Source organism: Chanos chanos, chromosome 3 (assembly GCF_902362185.1).
Source record: "Chanos chanos chromosome 3, fChaCha1.1, whole genome shotgun sequence".
Taxonomy (NCBI): Eukaryota; Metazoa; Chordata; class Actinopteri; order Gonorynchiformes; family Chanidae; genus Chanos; species Chanos chanos.
In genome coordinates this window covers 21891397-21908766 of record NC_044497.1, presented here as the reverse complement: position 1 = coordinate 21908766, position 17370 = coordinate 21891397, and the positions used below count along the sequence as shown (strand labels likewise).

Sequence of the window (17370 nt, the reverse complement as noted above, 5' to 3'; positions counted from 1 at the left end):
AAGATATGATGGCCCTGATGAAAATCATTGCTTGTTTATCTTGTGCGATTTGATGCATCTGCCCATACATCAGCAGTGTGGGCGTCCACCAGACACTCCCAACAAGTCAGGCCTCCACCCTGGGTGCTATTTCAACCACTGAAGACCCAATTATCTGTATAAGAGGACAGGCTTTCCAGCCATCAAGCAATGTTTTCAGATCTCGTAGTCATTACATTATTGATAATCGTTTAACAGTGATTGTTATCCTAATTGGTATGATAATTACATTGACTGCTGCGGCATCCTAAATGAGAGGGTGTGTAATCAGTTTGTTTATGTGAAAGTAGGTTAGTGTATGCTGTTTTATGTCTGTCACGAAATTTCCAATTTATCCTGAACAATGATCACTACTACCATTTACAATCTCAAAGTCATCAAATGAAATGTATGTTTTAATGGACAAGGAGACAATACAACACAAATGGCAAAATGTCGTTGTAGGACTGAATGCATTCAAACTAAAAACACACTGCCAGTTAGTTTCATAAGGAGGTGAATATCCAATGGAAAGTCAATACATCATGCTGAATGAGAGCAGACCTTAAAAAGAGCATAACAGTTAGAGGTGATGAAAATGGGGCTTGAACTTAGGCATATGTTGCTGGGAAAGTACACAGACACCTTTCAGTCCAGTTTCCGTCCTTGTGGTTTGGTTGTCTATCCAGACAGACTGCATGTTGGAGATAATACAAAAGAAAAGGATGTCAACCTCACAGAGATCCCACCTTTTGAACTAATGGAAGTGAAATGCCCCATCGCAGAAAACACAAGTACAACACTGACATGCAAGGACATATTGCTGTGATTTACCTTCCCCTGTGCAACTTCATCACAAAAACATAGTCAGACACTGGAGAAAATTTGGAGTGGCAAAGAAGTTCTTTCAACAATGAAGGAAATGACATTTATTTTACTCTAAGTTGTACATGGTCACATATCATGAGAGAAAATGAAATTACACCAGTATTATGCTACCTAACATTTAATTTGCTCAAGGTGAAAGGACGTAAGATGTATGATAATTAAATATATAACCCATGCAGCTTTGGTCCTTCTTAATTTTCAGTTTCTTGCTGGTTGCTTCTTATAACATTACAACAATTTATGCAAAAGGGTGTACTGACTCAGAAGTAATGTGTGTAATACAGATCTGTGAGAGGAGCAGACTTGTCAGGTGTAAGAGGTTGAAGGGATGGCTTGCAGGAGTTGGTGGCTCTTTTCTCAACCAAATCAAGGAGACTCGAGCAGACAATGGTTTGTATGCCGAGTTACATTCATACATTCAGTCACATTCTAAAAGGCTCATCTCTGTTTCTATTGTAGAATTTGCTGTTTCAATATACAGTTTTATCAACGTCCATCAAAGGTTTGGTAAATACCTGTAAATAACCTTCTTAAAAAAAGATCAGTAATGAAGCCAACAATCCATGACACAGCCATGCAAAAAATGCACGCCAAATTAAAATTGATTCTTCTAGGGATGAAGACAGAGCTTTACCATAAGGGGAAACCCTATCATCCTCTCCTGGCAAATCAGTCCTTGCTGCTGTTGAAACCAATGGTCAAGACATGAGCAAACACCACACCTTCCATCCACACATGTGGTATCTGCAAAACCACTCCCTCTACACTATATATTGCTCTATTTTGGGATTCCACCACTGTGTATTCATGTCTAAAAGCAGAGTCAAAAATATCCACTGCACTAATAAATAAAAAAGGTGCAGGCTATTTGTTGGTACCTCGAGTTGTGACGGCTACAGCAGGGGGCAGAGCCTTCTCTTACAGAGCCCCACAGTTATGGAATAGCCTCCCAATTAATGTTCGAGACTCAGACACAGTCTCTATGTTTAAGTCAAGGATGAAAACTTATCTGTTTAGCCAAGCCTTTTGCTAATAGCTCTTTACTAGGCAAAGGAGCAGATCTGGAGGGTTCTCGGGCATAGAGTGTTTGGTGAACTGGGATGTTTGGATGCTATCGCCCCCCCCACTCTAACATGTTCACTCAGGTTTGTTGACTGTGGAGTGGTGTCCCAGAGTGCCATCATGTCCGTTTTACCTTCTAGCTCTCCCTTTTAACTATGCTGTACTAGCTAGTCTTGCTGGAGTCTCTGCCTGCACTCGGCACATGATGTATATTTACCTTAACCATTATGTCGAAATGAACATATAACAATGTGTGTCTCTCTCTCTCTCTCTCTCTTTCTTTCTCTCTCTCTCTCTCTCTCTCTCTCTCTCTCTCTCTCGCTCTCTCTCTCTCTCTTTCTTTCTCTCTCTCTCTCTCTGTCAAGCCACACATGCTACTCCTGAGACACCAGTGATCCTGACTCCTCCCGCCCTGTGGACCGATCCATCCTGGTGTTATCATCTTTCATCCCCCTGTCAGCCTCCTGTCTGCATCGCCATCCCCTTTGTTCATGCCCCAATTTACTTTCAATTGTAACTGCCCACATGGTCGGCACCTATTGCACTCCTGTCTGGCCAAGGAGGGGTCTCCTCTCTCTGTGGTCCTTCTCAAGATTTCTCCCATTTTCCCATTTCCCTTTTGGGTTTTTGGGGATTTTTTTTCTTGCCCGCCATGAGGATTAAGTCAGGGGGTGCCGTCATATTTTGATTTGACTGTTGTGGCCTGTAAAGCCCTTTGAGACTGTAAACAGTGATATTGGGCTCTAAATGAACTTGAACTTGAACTTGAACTAATAAAATCCCACAATGAACTGCAGAAGGTTGTGTCCAAATGATCCACTCCAAGAATACCCACAATGCAGCACCCATTGTTCTGTCTGAAGATGAAGTGCGTGGCCTCTCTGAGGAAACAACAGCAGGGTTTCAGACATACAGCTTGTCTGTCTGGAAATCCTGTAGTCTGGTTTCAGATCACTCATTCCATCAAAGTAAGTAGACAGTATGGGAAGCATGATTATGCAGCAGCACAGGGTGGGGGGGCTAATCTAAACGTTTTAAAAAGTTTAATGTCAGTAATTTTTATAAAATTTTATATAATTGTATAACTTTATACACTTTTGCTGAGGCCAGTCCGAAAATTAATTTCTGGCCATGCCACTGGGCAGAGTCAAGACCAAGACAGAAAAAAAAAGAATCCTCTTCGAGATCACTTACTTACCTGTTTACAATTTTTGTGTGATGCTAGGGACACAGTATATCTTGAGATCAGTCTTGGCAGGTATATGATTGGTTACCAGGCGGCCAATGTCAATGCTTGTGCTAGATGGATTTTGAATTAATTAAACCAATGCCCATTTTCCATACAAGTTCTCTTAATCAATGATCTTGTTTTGAAGGAGGAGTTGCTTAAGGAAAAAAAAAATACAACATGGATTTTTTAAAGCAGCTGGACTCAGTCAAGACCAACTAGAGTATTTGGCGAGACCGATGGCCACGTGCGAGTGCATATACCAGCGAGTCCAAGACAAGTCAGAGACAATAGAAAAAACGTCTCAAGTCGTGTACTACAACCCTTACTATAGGTAAAGTTAAACAGTTATGAGAACCGTGGACATCACAAAATTTCAGGCTTGGGAGAGGATATCGTGGGCCAGGACACTTGCAGCAGGACATCTTATATTTACATTTAGACATTTTGCAGATGCTATTGTCCAAATTGATTTACAAAGAGTATAGTGAATAGGCATAAATCAGCAGTACGCAAAAGTAAGTGCTATGAACCAATCCAAGCACAATTTATGGTTTTAGTGCTTGACTGAGTCAAATGTATATATATATATATTGTTCTTAAACTACTGTACAGGTAAGTAAAGTGAAATTAGTGGTTAAGAGATGGGAAAATAAGAATGATTTCAGAAAACGTGGTGTTTTTGGTGTTGTTTTGAATGTGCCCAGTTATGGTCAACTTGTTCCAGCATTTTGGAGCTAGGTGTAAAAAGATTCATAATTGATTTGAACTGTACAAGAATAGCTACCTAAGATGCATGAGTTACCAGCATCTAGAAACAAACTGGAAAATGAACATTGCACACTAAGACCATGGTCATTCAATGAGGGAAAACCATGATAGCTTAGGATCAAACTGCCATAGCTCTAGACCCGCATAGTTTTCCATGTCAAGAGTAGACTTTGGTATTAGAATCATGACTTTCCCAGACCCGTCTCCATCATTGCATGGGAAGTTGATTTTCTCTCTGCTGAAGAGAAATATGAAAAGAGTAAAGCTAGAGTATAGATTGCTCTACCCACCATCTCAATGAAGTTTGATGAGGAATACGTCAAGAAGGAGCTCTCAAAGTTCCAACACTGGATGACAGCACATACCCAAGGCTATAACCAAAACAACTTGAATATAACACTTTAGCAACTCAAAAGTCAGAGAGTAGACTCAGAAAGCCTAAGCATGATAACTGTGATTATGGCAATAAAAAAAAATCTGAAGGGATTCTCTTATAGAGTGGCATTTTAGAAAAATTACACACACAGTCCCTATCTGAGGAGTTAAGGGGTAATTTAAGGGTAACATACATGTAACAATAGAGGAAATTCAGTATTCCATTATGAGCCCAGCATGGACAGCTTTCCCATCAAATTTTATGAAGCGTCCTTCCTATGGAATGAAATTGAATAAAACCTCTCAGTAAAGTTGTTACTGCTCAGTAAACTGCTACTGACACAAGAAATCTTCCAAAAACAAGGGCTCTTATTAAAGCTTTGCTAAATCCAGGGAAAAAGCCCATGCTTTGTCACTTATATAGGCTGACGTCACTACTTAACTCACACTACAGGCTTTTATCCAAGCTCACAGCCCTAAAGGCTGCTCCTCCTACATGAGTAGACAAGGACCAATTCTTTATAAACACACCATCACCTAATGTATTATATATACATTTAGTTCATCTGTCATTATCAAGAGGGCGTGCTGCAGACTCTTCAGACTTTTCATCTTGGCCAGTGAGCCATTAGCAGAAGCCACCAGGTCTCACCCTTCTCTGTCAGTGAACAAAAATCTATTACTGTCTGTTTATGAAGATGGTCTTATACTATATTTATAAAAAAATAATTAATTAATTAAAAAAAAAAAACAGACCAAGATCTTGTGGTTCTACCTGATACTCTGAAAATATATTAAACATTTTTTGGCTCAGGTTAATCTAAAAGAATGATAACAAAAACATTGGGTGTGCCATTTTGTGCTGCCAGCAAATAGAAAAACATTTGCTGTGTTGTTTTATATAGTTTACTCACAGGAAAATTGCTGGTAAGAGCTACACAATGACAGGCTCTTACTTCTTAAGCTTGCCAATGATATGTTGCTTGATACAAGACTTGTGATCACATATATCACAACAGGTTACCCATATCTTTTCAGCAACCAGTTACAAAGTTTTGAAGTATGTTCAGTTCATTTTAAGCCACACAACAAGGAGTATGATTCCCACCAATGTTGCCTCACCCCTCTCCAATTTACAAACTTAATCATTAAAGAGGTGATAAAGAGTTTCTTTGAGCCATGTACTTTTGTTTGCAAAACTCAATTCAGTATGCTGAGGAACTGTAAGTCTGAACAAAATGACAGGAGGATGCACACTGGTAAAAGAAGTGTTTTCAGAATCAGAGGCTTTTGTTTAACATGAAACATTAACTGCTCAAGTTGAATCTGTTCCACCAGATTTATCTCTCTACAGAGAGACTAAATGAAATGAATATAAAATTCTCAGGGCTGTGTCTAAGATGTAAGCCTGAAACAGGTCTTACATCTTGGACAAACATTAGCATGTACTTGCAAAACATAATACAAATACTGCCTCTTGTGACTGGACCATGTATCTCTTTATACTTCATACTATATACTCTATACTTTATACTATGCCTCACACTGTTGAGAGACAATTCTTGCTTAGATACAGCAAACATGATAAAGGTTAGATTTCTAAAACTGCACTATTTGCTGACAATAAATACGGGAGTGGCTAAGGGAGTTTGATTCATGCATATAATGTGAAATAACCAATTACAACTTAAAGAAGAAACCTTCTGTTTCAAATAAGTTTAGGGTGAAATCAAGTTTCTAAAAATCCACTCTCTTGTGTCAAAGTGCCTGAAAGGGTAAAAAGAGGGGAAGAATGGGGAAATTATTCATTTGTTTGTTTGTTTATTATGTTATATATGAATACTTTTTCTCTTTTTCCTCCCTCTTGTTTGTTCTCTTTTCTCAGAAAGTGTGTATTTTGTGAGTATAACCATGATATAATGCTGTATCGATGACTGAATCAGTTATAAACTAGTGATGGCAGTATGAGGGATTGGAAGGGCCATTTGTCATTATTGTAAATCACATTGGTGCTATTTTGTTTCTGTTATTCTTTTGTTACTGTCTGTTGAAAATCTCTTATAAACAAAGATTTTTTTTTTAAAACTGTAACACTTAGCAGGTGTTACTTTTTAAAACCTTCAGTGTTGAAAACCCATGCTGGCTTACTGTCTTTCTGAAGGCAGAGTTTCTCTCTTCTTAACTGACGTTTTTCCTCTTGAGCTGAGGCTAATCTCAGAGAGGTAATGAGCCCCGATCCATAGCTTTTGCCTGGACTCTCTCTCAGGTGGTGCCTCTTGACTAGGACCAGCATAAGAGGATAAATAAGATCAGCCTGGACTTACAAGAGAGATTCGGGGTATGTGGATGCAGTAATGCTGACTGTTTGCTGAGTGTTTACATTCTTTTATTGTTATAAAATGGATGAAAAAAGTCAACGAAATAGGAAAAGAAATGTTGTACTGATCTGATGATGAGTCATTGGATCACCAAGTGGTGGATGCTTTTTGTGAACAAGGTGCAAGGACAGATAATGATGTAGTTCAGGTTTACTCATAAAATACCAGCCCATGAGGGCTTCAGGAAATGCACAGTGAAGTTTCGTGTGTGTTCCAGACATCTGCCACAGACTTGCTCAGTGCATTCAACTACTACATTTGGGTAATATCTCTGAAACTTCTAATCTTTTCAAAATATCTTTTCAGGCATGGATCTTTTCACTCCCTGCGTCATCCACATCGGAATCGTTCCAGCCAGTAAGTACACATAGTTGGCCTAAGTGATGTTTACCTTGTGTGCAGTGAAAACATTCACTTAAAACATGTGAGCAAAGACCCTCCCTTTGAAACCAACAGTACATAAGGAATGGATTAAATGGGTCTATTTATGCACAATTTACAAGATTTATCTCACAAACCCAAACTATTCATGCCCCATCTTATGGAGGGAACTCTAGATCCGTGCAATGTCTGCAAAAAAGATAGCATGATAATACATCTATCTAAAGACCACACATGCAGCCTGTTGATGCTGAGGTCAGGATGCCACGACAATGCTTGGTGCTGAAGTGGCATATCTTTTCTCACCAGAAAGCAGGGGTTTTCCAGCAAATACATCGAATTGGCCATCTATATCTGGTGAGTCTCCCTAGGGAAAACAGCTGGGTGGACTTGACTTTTGATTTCATTTCTAACCTTTAGTAGAGCTGTAGAAAGGAGAGGAAAGTTGGGAAAGCATACAGATGCATTGCTATCACTGTGTCACTGCATCCACGCCAAACAGCGCTGTCTGTCATACTATAGAGTATCACGAGGAAATTTCATGGACACCACATCTTTCACAGTGAACAGTGGCTTTGACTTGCAAAAGTCAATTTAAGAATTGCAAACTAATTACATCTGTAGTGGCATTGCATTTCAACTCAATCTTGTGCCAAACTAGTTGAGAACAAATTAATAAAGGGGTTAATTAAGCACGGTCATGTGTTCTTCATAAGTACTAATCAGGTACTGTCCTTTGAAATCTAGGACACTGTGGTTCCTCTAGTTTAGATTGTTTGCATTCTACTGTGACTCTGATCAGTGTTCAAATGTGATTTTAGGCAGAGATTTCTGATTACAGCTTTTAGATCTTGGGAAAGGAAGAAAAGTAGTATTTCTCCCAGACACTATGTATGTCATGTCACTATTACTGTTCCGCTGACCTAATTTGTTTACTGTGATGTATTATTGTTATGGTTATCACCTGTACCATGTGCCATATATCTTGTGGTCACTGAGCAGTGCTTTTATCCAAGCTTGACAGAGGAAGAGGTGCTATAGTAAGACAAAAGACTGTATTGCAGTTCAACCCCTTGTTCCATATATAATGAATTTCTATCTATGGAAAGAGGAGCTGGAATCTGATAAGGGCGTAAAGGGGATTTAGTTCACTGGAACATCAGTACCCCAGTTAATGCCTCCTTTAATCCTTCTGACATTATATGGAAAAAAAAAATTACTCACATTAAGCACTCACTACCATGTGTTTAAGGTGTGCTGCTCAGATAACAGCAGTCAGCATGCCAACTGCATACCTTTCACATAAACCTTCCATTTAAATTACATGGGAAAACATTCAAAATGTAATTTAATACCATTTCATTAATAAGAGTAGTAAAAATGCCTAATTTCCTCTTACATGACAGACAGGGCAGCTGGGGACTTAACAGCCATCTCAGATTAAAAAAAAAAAAAAAAAGTTGGCACATGGATTTAGAATGCATTCTGAGACATGTTAGATGAATTAGGGCATGAATTTGTCCCTTTAATTTTGAAGCAGATTGTGTGATATGTCTGGGAGGGCAAACATTCCAGTGCACAAGGTCAGTTTTTTCCATTCAAACACACTAGAAATGGCTGAGCTCCAACTAGTGATTATACACAGAACTAGGGGCTGAACTGAGACACGACCTATATAGAACTGAGCACCATGGTTTTACATATAAATATTGTGGGTTACGAGTTGAGTGACCTTTAACTGTATATTTAAATGACCATTTTTAGACTAAAGAAATTAATGATTATGAATTAACTAGCAAGCAGCTGAACAAACCAAACTGAGCTACTCTTCAGGTGCTACTCTTCAGCTGGCTTGCATGGTTGTGATGCTCAATGGGAGTTACCAAGTGGGTCATATATCTATAAAAATTATTGGTCATGAATGAAAGACAGGTTAGGAAAGATTTAATAGGATAGGTGTAACTGTGGTGAATTCATGCATTATTGCATTTTCCATGTCCATTGGCTATAGTACCAGGCTGAGAACACCCACTGGACGGTTCAGTTCCCTGGAACTGAAGATGACACTGCAGTGTCCGATTGGCCCCAACCCTGTATAGTCCAATGGAGGCAATTTGGCCTGGGCGCTGTGTCTGCTCTTTCTCACACAAACCAAATAAATGTCCATATCGACGTACTGAATTTCCAGTTAAGATTCCATGAGTAAATTTAATAGGCTAAAAGTAAATTGACATATTTGATATATTTTCTATAATTAAATACATGTATCTTTATGGCCTATTCAAGCTTGGAATCATGACCAAAACCTTAAGCTATAGTAATAAGAACGTACATTTGACAAAAAATTATTAACATTCAACCTTGTATTGTTCTATCCTTGGAATTCCAGAACAGTCTGAGTCCAACCCCAAACAATGCAATGGTCATCACTATTCACTGTCTTTGTTACTGTTTAAGTCTAGACCCTCTTATGCTGTTAATGTAGAAAGAAAGTTTTGAACATAGGCTTTTGTTGTTGTTATTGTTGTTGTTGTGGTTGTATGTCGGTAGGCCAATTTGTAAACAGGTCCTTTAGACCCGCCATCCTAAAAGAGAAGTCTATCAGCTTTAAGTGGTTTTGTCATCTTGTGACAAGAAAGCATAGCCTAATTCAGAGTAGCATTTTTATTCTGAAAATTTTGGACATTTCTGCACTTATGCTTGATGTTGTACATTTGCCAAGTTACTTAGTCTTAGTTACTTAGGAGAGCATCTCATATGACTTTGTCTGTACTGTTATATACCCAACGTATTTTATCCACTAATGCAGAGCAGTTTGTTCACATTTGTGTCTCTTTGCCTTTATTGCTGTGAATGACACAAACGGTAAATATGCAGAACTTTCGTATCACTTATTTTCTCATCTGGGTCTCAACAAGAAAAAACGATTAGTTTGTAAGCTCCATAGGCAATTGGACCTATTAGCAGAGATATATTCCATCTGTTTCAGTATGCATTTGACTCGTAAAACGTTGACAGTGATTTTAAAGTGTATTAGCAATAAAATAAGGCATACGCTCCATGCCTTCATCCCGTTTGTACCTTATATTTTGGGTTGGTTTTAATAGCAAAGTTTTTTTGTTGTTGTTGGGGTTTTTGTTTGTTTGTTTGGGTTTTTTTTTGTTTGTTTGTTTTTTTCATAAAACAAGTGATATTCGCTTTATTCCCCATAATTATTTTCGGTTGTACTATGACCAAAATGTTTGCGAGCTGATTAAGGATGTTGTTGTATTGTCAGCTCTTTTGCGGTTCCCGTCGTGTATATGTTTGTTCTGTCACTTATCTTGTTTTAAATATTGTGACGCATGGCCCATTATGCCTCCCTTACAGCCTTCGTCTTTCGTTTGTGATCTCTTATTTGAGCATCAGCTACGTTCTCTCTCTTTGATCTCCCTCCTGAAAATAGCCTGTATTAGATGAACAACGCTTTATTGTAAAATTATGACCAAAAAACGCAGCTCAGCAGCACTAGCACTGTGTATAACAAGTTTTGGCCCACAGCTGTACAAATTTTCTTTTACCCTCATCTATCAGAAAAACGTGACAATGCCGAGATAGAATTGAATCCTCTCTTTCAGGTGTCACGGACGAATTTAGGATGAACGGTCTGTGATAGCAGAAAATTACATCAAAAGATGTAATATTATAAAGCGTCTTATCTGGTTGTCATGAGCAACACGGTTAAAAGTTGAAACGTGATTTTACTTATTCATCACACGCACTTAAACTGGAAGATGAAGTGTGCAAATATTTTACAGTGCTCACATCTTGTGGGCAATCTCACCCTACTAAAATGAATTGGCCTTTAAGATTTGAACCAGAACCAGTTCTAAGCAACTTGCTTCGGGCAGTTCATAAATCATCTCGTACAGTTACGTTGTTTAAATATTTAAATACCGTGTGCATAGCTGTTTGCGACAGTACAAATGTGTGCACCTGGCAAATAATCAAAACTCTTATCTGTTACGAAAATGTGAAATGCATACAAATCCCTTTTCCACTTAGAGAGAGCGTGGGGGGCTCAGTCCTCTTTGGTCTTTGGCCTCTCTACAACAGTGATTGATTGAGAAGTTCATTGCAATGTGTATGATATGACCACAGTAATTGGGATCCATCACTCCACCTCGAGACAGAAAGGCCTCCTAAAGGGAGATAAATGATCCCTTTTCTCATTAACAAAAACCTCATACTCACAACTGCGGAACAATTTGTTTATAGTGCCAAAGAGTTTTGGGAAAACAAGATTTGAATTATATTAATGTTTGAACCTATAAGATGAGTGCTAAATCTGTATTCAGTAAACTAAGATTAACGTGATCAATATGTGATATATCAAGAATATTCCAAAAATGTGGAGCTTGCAAAACTGTATTTTGAAACGTATTGCTTCTGTCACTCAAACACTTAAGAGTGTTTTCAACAAAGCAAGCCACTGAAATACGTAACAGGTTTCATTTAATACACACATCCTATCCCATCTTACCTCAATGGAGAAGAATTGAAGAGTATGGGAAATATTTCAGATGACTTAACTTTTGGTCAACGTCAAAGAATTCACTGTTTTGGAGAAAAGAATTAAGACAAACGTTTGGAGAGGTTTCAGACTCACTTTTTAGATTGTGAAAAAGTTCCACAGAGAAAAGGAAAATGAAATGACAATTCTATGTATATTACGGAGTATTTATAAGTGTTTATTGTTAGTTCTGAAAGAAGGTTTCAAATGTGCCTAACAGAGTCGGGTTTGTGTTATTAAAATATGTCCTCGCATTATTGTTTGCATAATTTAAACTGACATGAGATCATCCTTGGGACTGTTCTTTAATAGCTTGTTTGAAACTGAACATTGTAACCTAAAATATTTTTGTGTTTGGGAATTGAAATGTTTGTTTTTCTCTTAAATCAGTCGCTAGCCGGTCAGATAGAAGGGTATAGAACGAGGGCTAGTTCAAACCAAAGAATATAGATAGATAGATAGATAGATAGATAGATAGATAGATAGATAGATAGATAGATAGATAGATAGATAGATAGATAGATAGATAGATAGATAGATAGAAAATGAAGAACAAATGGAAGACGGACTTCTGTGCCCATGGGTGTATGGTCATGGTGGTTTTCCTGAACCTGCAAAGTAATTTTAAAAATGAGTAAAAAATTAAAAACGGATACGTCACCAACGCAGGCCGTGTCACCGCGAGGAACAGTCCTTAGATGTCCAGCGTTAATGGAGCAGTTATTTTAAAATATTCTTGGGAATTTTGCATAATCTGAAGGCATTTGAAGGATAATAAACGACTGATTTTCTTCAGTTTCGTTTTAAATGCATCCCCATTTTCTTTCACACAAATAAGTCGGAAATTAGATTTAGTATATCTGTTTTTGGCTGACATAATCTGTGTTGTTATACTATTAATGGAGTTTGGTATGGTTTGGTAATATATTTAAGAATCTGGTAAAATTCCTGAACCTAAGCCTATTAAAATAAACCAAAACACTTATATATTACCATATATAATTATATGTGTATGTATAATTCATTTACAGAGACGGACTGTGAGCGGAAGAGGGCAGTCAGGAGGAAACGCTTAATAACTATGGCCATTTAACGAGTGACAAATGAATGATCGGCCCAGATCTCACCGCGTCTACCTCAATACTGAACGACACTATTATTATTATTATTATTATTATTATTATTATTATTATTAATAATAATAATAATAATAATAATAATAATAATAATAATAAGTCGATGAAAAGTAAGCGTAAACCAAATGGCTTATATTCGGTCGGTTTAATGTGCATTCTAAAAATCTATACTAGTAAGAAGAATATCGGGTTATCGGGTTGTTTTCTGTTTGAGCTCCACGCAGTATTCAGTGCTTTGAATGCCGGCAGCAGAGCTAAATGATTGAGTTGCAAAATAAAAATTATGTCCTCTATATACCTCTACAAATAACAACAAATGTCACATCTGTATTTTACCACTGTTTACCAACAAACATTTGTTTTATCATTTCATTTGAACACATTACATGGTTTCCACTAGGCTATTGTTATTATTATTATTATTATTATTATTATTATTATTATTATTATTATTATCATTGTTGTTGTTGTTGTTCTTGTTCTTGTTCTTGTTCTTGCTGTTGATGATGATGTCGCTGTTGTTGTGTTAGTGCTGCTGTGGTTGCTTATAATTAATTATTACAATATTTTCATATTATAATAATAATGTTGCTGTTGTCGTACATGGAATATACTATGTAATCCTCAGCTACAAGAATATCTTTACGTTTCGATGTTAGGACGGGTTTTTTTTCTTTTTTTAAGTTTTGTTTCCTGCAATGCTTTATATATCCATTGTAACAATACAGTGTAATTACGCATTTGTCAGATTAGTCCGTCTCCTCGTTTGGTTATTTATTTCAATCAGTCTTTTCAACAAACAACTGTCGAATACAGTCTCTAAAAGACCAAACTGAGAACAGTTTAGGGCACATGCAAAATTCTGGGAGTATCGAAATGAAGCCAATTTAAAGAGCTATTACAACCAAATAAGAGAAATTATAACAAGTGTTTATAAGCACATGCAGATAATGAACTATTCTAACGTATAAATATTCATAAAGATGTCTTTTTACAATCTCGTTTCATAGTGCACGGGCGTGTCCTTGAGACACATTTAATATTTACAAATGTACAAAACAATAAATAAAAGTTTAGGGGACACGTTTGTAAGCATGAACAAACTGCAAAAAATAACGCTGACCTATTCAAAACACCAATGAAAGTCAGAGAGCATTAACACGAGATCATGTTAATTCCTTTTTGTGCTTCATGCATTCACAAATTCACCACAGTTTATCCGGACGAGTTTATTTATGGCCTAGTTCCTTGCTCTATCTGTTGATGCTGACTCCTCACAGCAAACCTGTTGACGTGCACCGGAATAGGGACGACAATCTTTGGATTCCTCACGGGTTCCCCAGATCTGTTGTTGACGTTTCCCGCTTTGATCCGTTTCCATTTAGCCCTGCGGTTCTGGAACCAAATCTTAACTTGAACTTCACTCAATTTAAGTGCGTGTGCTATTTGCGAGCGCTCAGTAAGTGAAAGATACTTTTTACAGTGGAACTCCTTCTCCAGCTCAAGTAACTGTTCGCTGGTGAAGGCAGTTCGTCTTCTTCGACTCTTTCCAGCAGAACTGCCTGCTGGAAGTGGGTCTTGTGAACCCGGTTTTAGTTTGCTCTTTTGTGATAACGAACCACAAGTGTTTCCGTCCGAGAAACTCTCGTTTTCACTGTCTGCGGAGCTATCCTCTCTGTCACTGCAAGCGGCATCCGCTGATTTGAGATCCAGTTTCTCGTCATCGGAACTATACAGTTTGGTTTCACCTGTAAGGCAGGATTGGTTGGGAAAGCCATAGTTATGTTATCATTTCACCATTGTGTGAGGGATGACAGTTAACACCTTTCTCTGTCACAGACTAGGCCTACTCAGATAGGCTATTTTCTCTTTCACCACTTCAAAAACTTCAATTATTCTATCTGTTCTGCGAGTTACAGTATGAGTAAATGTCAACCATTTGCTTACAGTCGTATCGAATACAAAATGCACTCATTTACCTCAAATGCCGACATATATAAAACCTATGAATCACCTAAACATGTCTTCTCAAATAATTTAGTAACAAATATTACATTATACATGCGGGAATTAATCACGTGGCCACAGATCCAGTGTCATTTAAAACATGTGCATCCTGTTGTATTTGATATGCTGGGGTCAATACGGAAGGCTCACGGTGACAGTGCACTTTATAAAATAGAGATTAAACTGGATTGATAGTCTTTACAATCAGTGAGCATTTTCAAGTAAAAGTATCTGGATTTCACAATTTCAAGTGGTTAGATTATTATTTTTCTCACTATTTCTAATATTTTAATCACGTTGCAAACACTTCCTTGTTCGCACGCACAGTACTTCACTTGGTGTAAATAGATGAAACAGGGCACTCACCGGTAACTGTCTGAAAAGTTTCTGTGAAGTTAAGCAACTCGGTATCTTTGTCCTTTACATGTAGATCATCGCCATGTGGGCTTTCCTGGCGCCTAATCACCGGGTCGGCACTTATTCGAGGTCCAGGCATCTCCTGTGGCGAGTAGAAGCTATCGGGTGGGTCCGAGAAGCTGGGAAGCGTTGTTGTGAGAGCCACCATGGAAGGCATTCCTTGTCCCAAACTCGCACAGAAAGTATTTGTCAGTCGGCCTGCAAATGATGCTAATGGTGCCAAAGGTGGAATACTGGACGATAAAGGTGAGTGAGACAAGGCTTGAGGAATCATGAGCGGTCGATATGGCATGAACATGGGGTAACCCGTGTAGAGCAGGTGCCCCGGTCGAGGCTGTGGAGTTCCAATCAGAGAGTCGATAGAAAATGCCGTCCCTTGGCTGCTCGGTCTTTGCATATTGAAGCGAGCTTCGAAATCGTTACAAGAATCCAAGGCAATGATTTTCTAAAAAAGAAATTAAACCTTGGTCCACAGTTGTCCTCAGAAGTATAGTTAATAGAGCGCTCCTCGCATTCCTCTCCTCGCTACAGCAGCCTCGCTCTTTTTTTGTTTGAGCTCAATTCCCCTCTCTCTATTTGTCACATACTGAGACATAAACACACGCACATCTCTCCCTTCGTCCCACCTCTCTCTCTCTCGCACACGCTCTCTCTCTCTCTCTCTCTCGCTCTCGCTCTCTCTCTCTCTCTCTCTCTCTCTCTCACACACACACACACAAACGGCGCAAAAGGCTTATCACCTGCAAAACAAGAGGATAGGGGAGGGAGTTGCCCTCGGGACTCATCCATCTTCCTCAAATTACGCTTCATTTCCTTATTCAGCCTCTGAGTTTTTGGCAGTGTCCCGGTGGATACAGAGTAGACGGGTCAAGCCCCCCCCCCCCCCCTCCTTTGCCCGATCCACTTAGACTGGGAAGCAGTGTGAAAGACTATTTCAGACCTGCCCCCTCTGTAATCGTTGACCACACCAACCCAATCAACTATTATTAATTTTGATTGATGATAAGTAATTGCTTTGTATTAAGGGGAGAAATAAAACAACGGCACTTTTGTTGGATTTGAGAGACCGGTGGGGGAGGTGAAGAGACAGATGTTTGCCCCTCTTGTGTGGGAGAGTATTTTCTATTCTTTGCAACCACAACAGTGAATTTGGCCTACAAAAAGAGCTGCGACAAGTACCCCACGGAGAGAAATGTTCCATATGAAATTAGGTTTGAATGACAGACAACAATAAAAGGGTCGATGCCATTTTGACACCAAGTCGTGTGGTTTTGCAGTGCTTTACATGATCTTGATTTTAAAATCATGGGTTGATCCTTTTTCTAATACTAAGATATGGTTCGGGCACGTTCTCCTATTTATAACAATCACGCAATATAATGTTTGAATGGCACATGTGTGCACAAACCTGGTCTCTTTAAGAAAAAAGAAGAAAAAAAATCATATCGAAACTTTGGAGCGCCGTTTCCCCCCAAGTGTTAATTTAATCGGAGATCATTTTCCCTTTTAAATTCCAATTCGCTGGTGATGATGATTAGTCGCCATTGAGTCCTGGGGGTGCAGAGCTCTCCAACTGCCCGTCTGATTGCATGAAGACGTAAACATATCACCTCCGACTCTGATTAGCAATGGAGGACCAAGAGACGCTAATTATTCTTATAATTGCAAATAGCTCTATTCAGCAGCAGCGCTCTTTGATCTATTGAATCCAGACAGCGTCCCTCGCTCACTTCCATTAAGTTGACTTTAAGTGTGGGCTACAATCAGAACCCCTCTATAGCACATTATGCACGTAGCTTGAGGACTAAGGCTTTCTTCTCTTGTATGGCGTTCATACATTTTTCTAAATGTATTGTTTGTTTAATTTCTTAGTTAATTCTTAATAATTGTCTTCCCTGTTCGAAATAAATAATAAAACCAGCTAGCTAGCTAACGAACTAGCTAACTAACTAACCAACTAACTGGCTAACCAACTAACTCACTCACTAACTCATTCACTGTTGCTAATTACAGTAAATAAATCAAACTAGTCAGTAAATCCTCACACACTTTTCTACCATCTAGATGAGAGTTTTCATTCTCCTAATGAAATAAATAGATATAAACACTAATAGAAATAAATGGCGCAATAATAATAATAATACTAATAATAATAAT

At 38.4% G+C, this 17370-nt stretch overlaps 1 protein-coding gene across 1 annotated transcript; it reads right to left on the bottom strand.

Annotated features, from left to right (window-relative positions):
• Positions 1-14022: 14022 nt before the first annotated feature.
• gbx1 (gastrulation brain homeobox 1) lies at positions 14023-15610 on the bottom strand. Its single transcript, XM_030770050.1, has 2 exons — positions 15163-15610; positions 14023-14537 (listed from the first exon to the last, which is right to left on the bottom strand). The coding sequence occupies exons 1-2, from the start codon at positions 15608-15610 to the stop codon at positions 14023-14025; spliced, it is 963 nt and encodes a 320-aa protein (XP_030625910.1).
• Positions 15611-17370: the final 1760 nt, after the last annotated feature.

Coding starts and splice junctions, on each gene's coding strand:
- gbx1 (XM_030770050.1), bottom strand. CDS start 15,610: ATGCAAAGACCGAGCAGCCAAGGGACGGCATTTTCTATCGACTCTCTG. Junction 14,538..15,162: donor AACTTTTCAGACAGTTACCG/GTGAGTGCCCTG, acceptor CCTGCCTTACAG/GTGAAACCAAACTGTATAGT.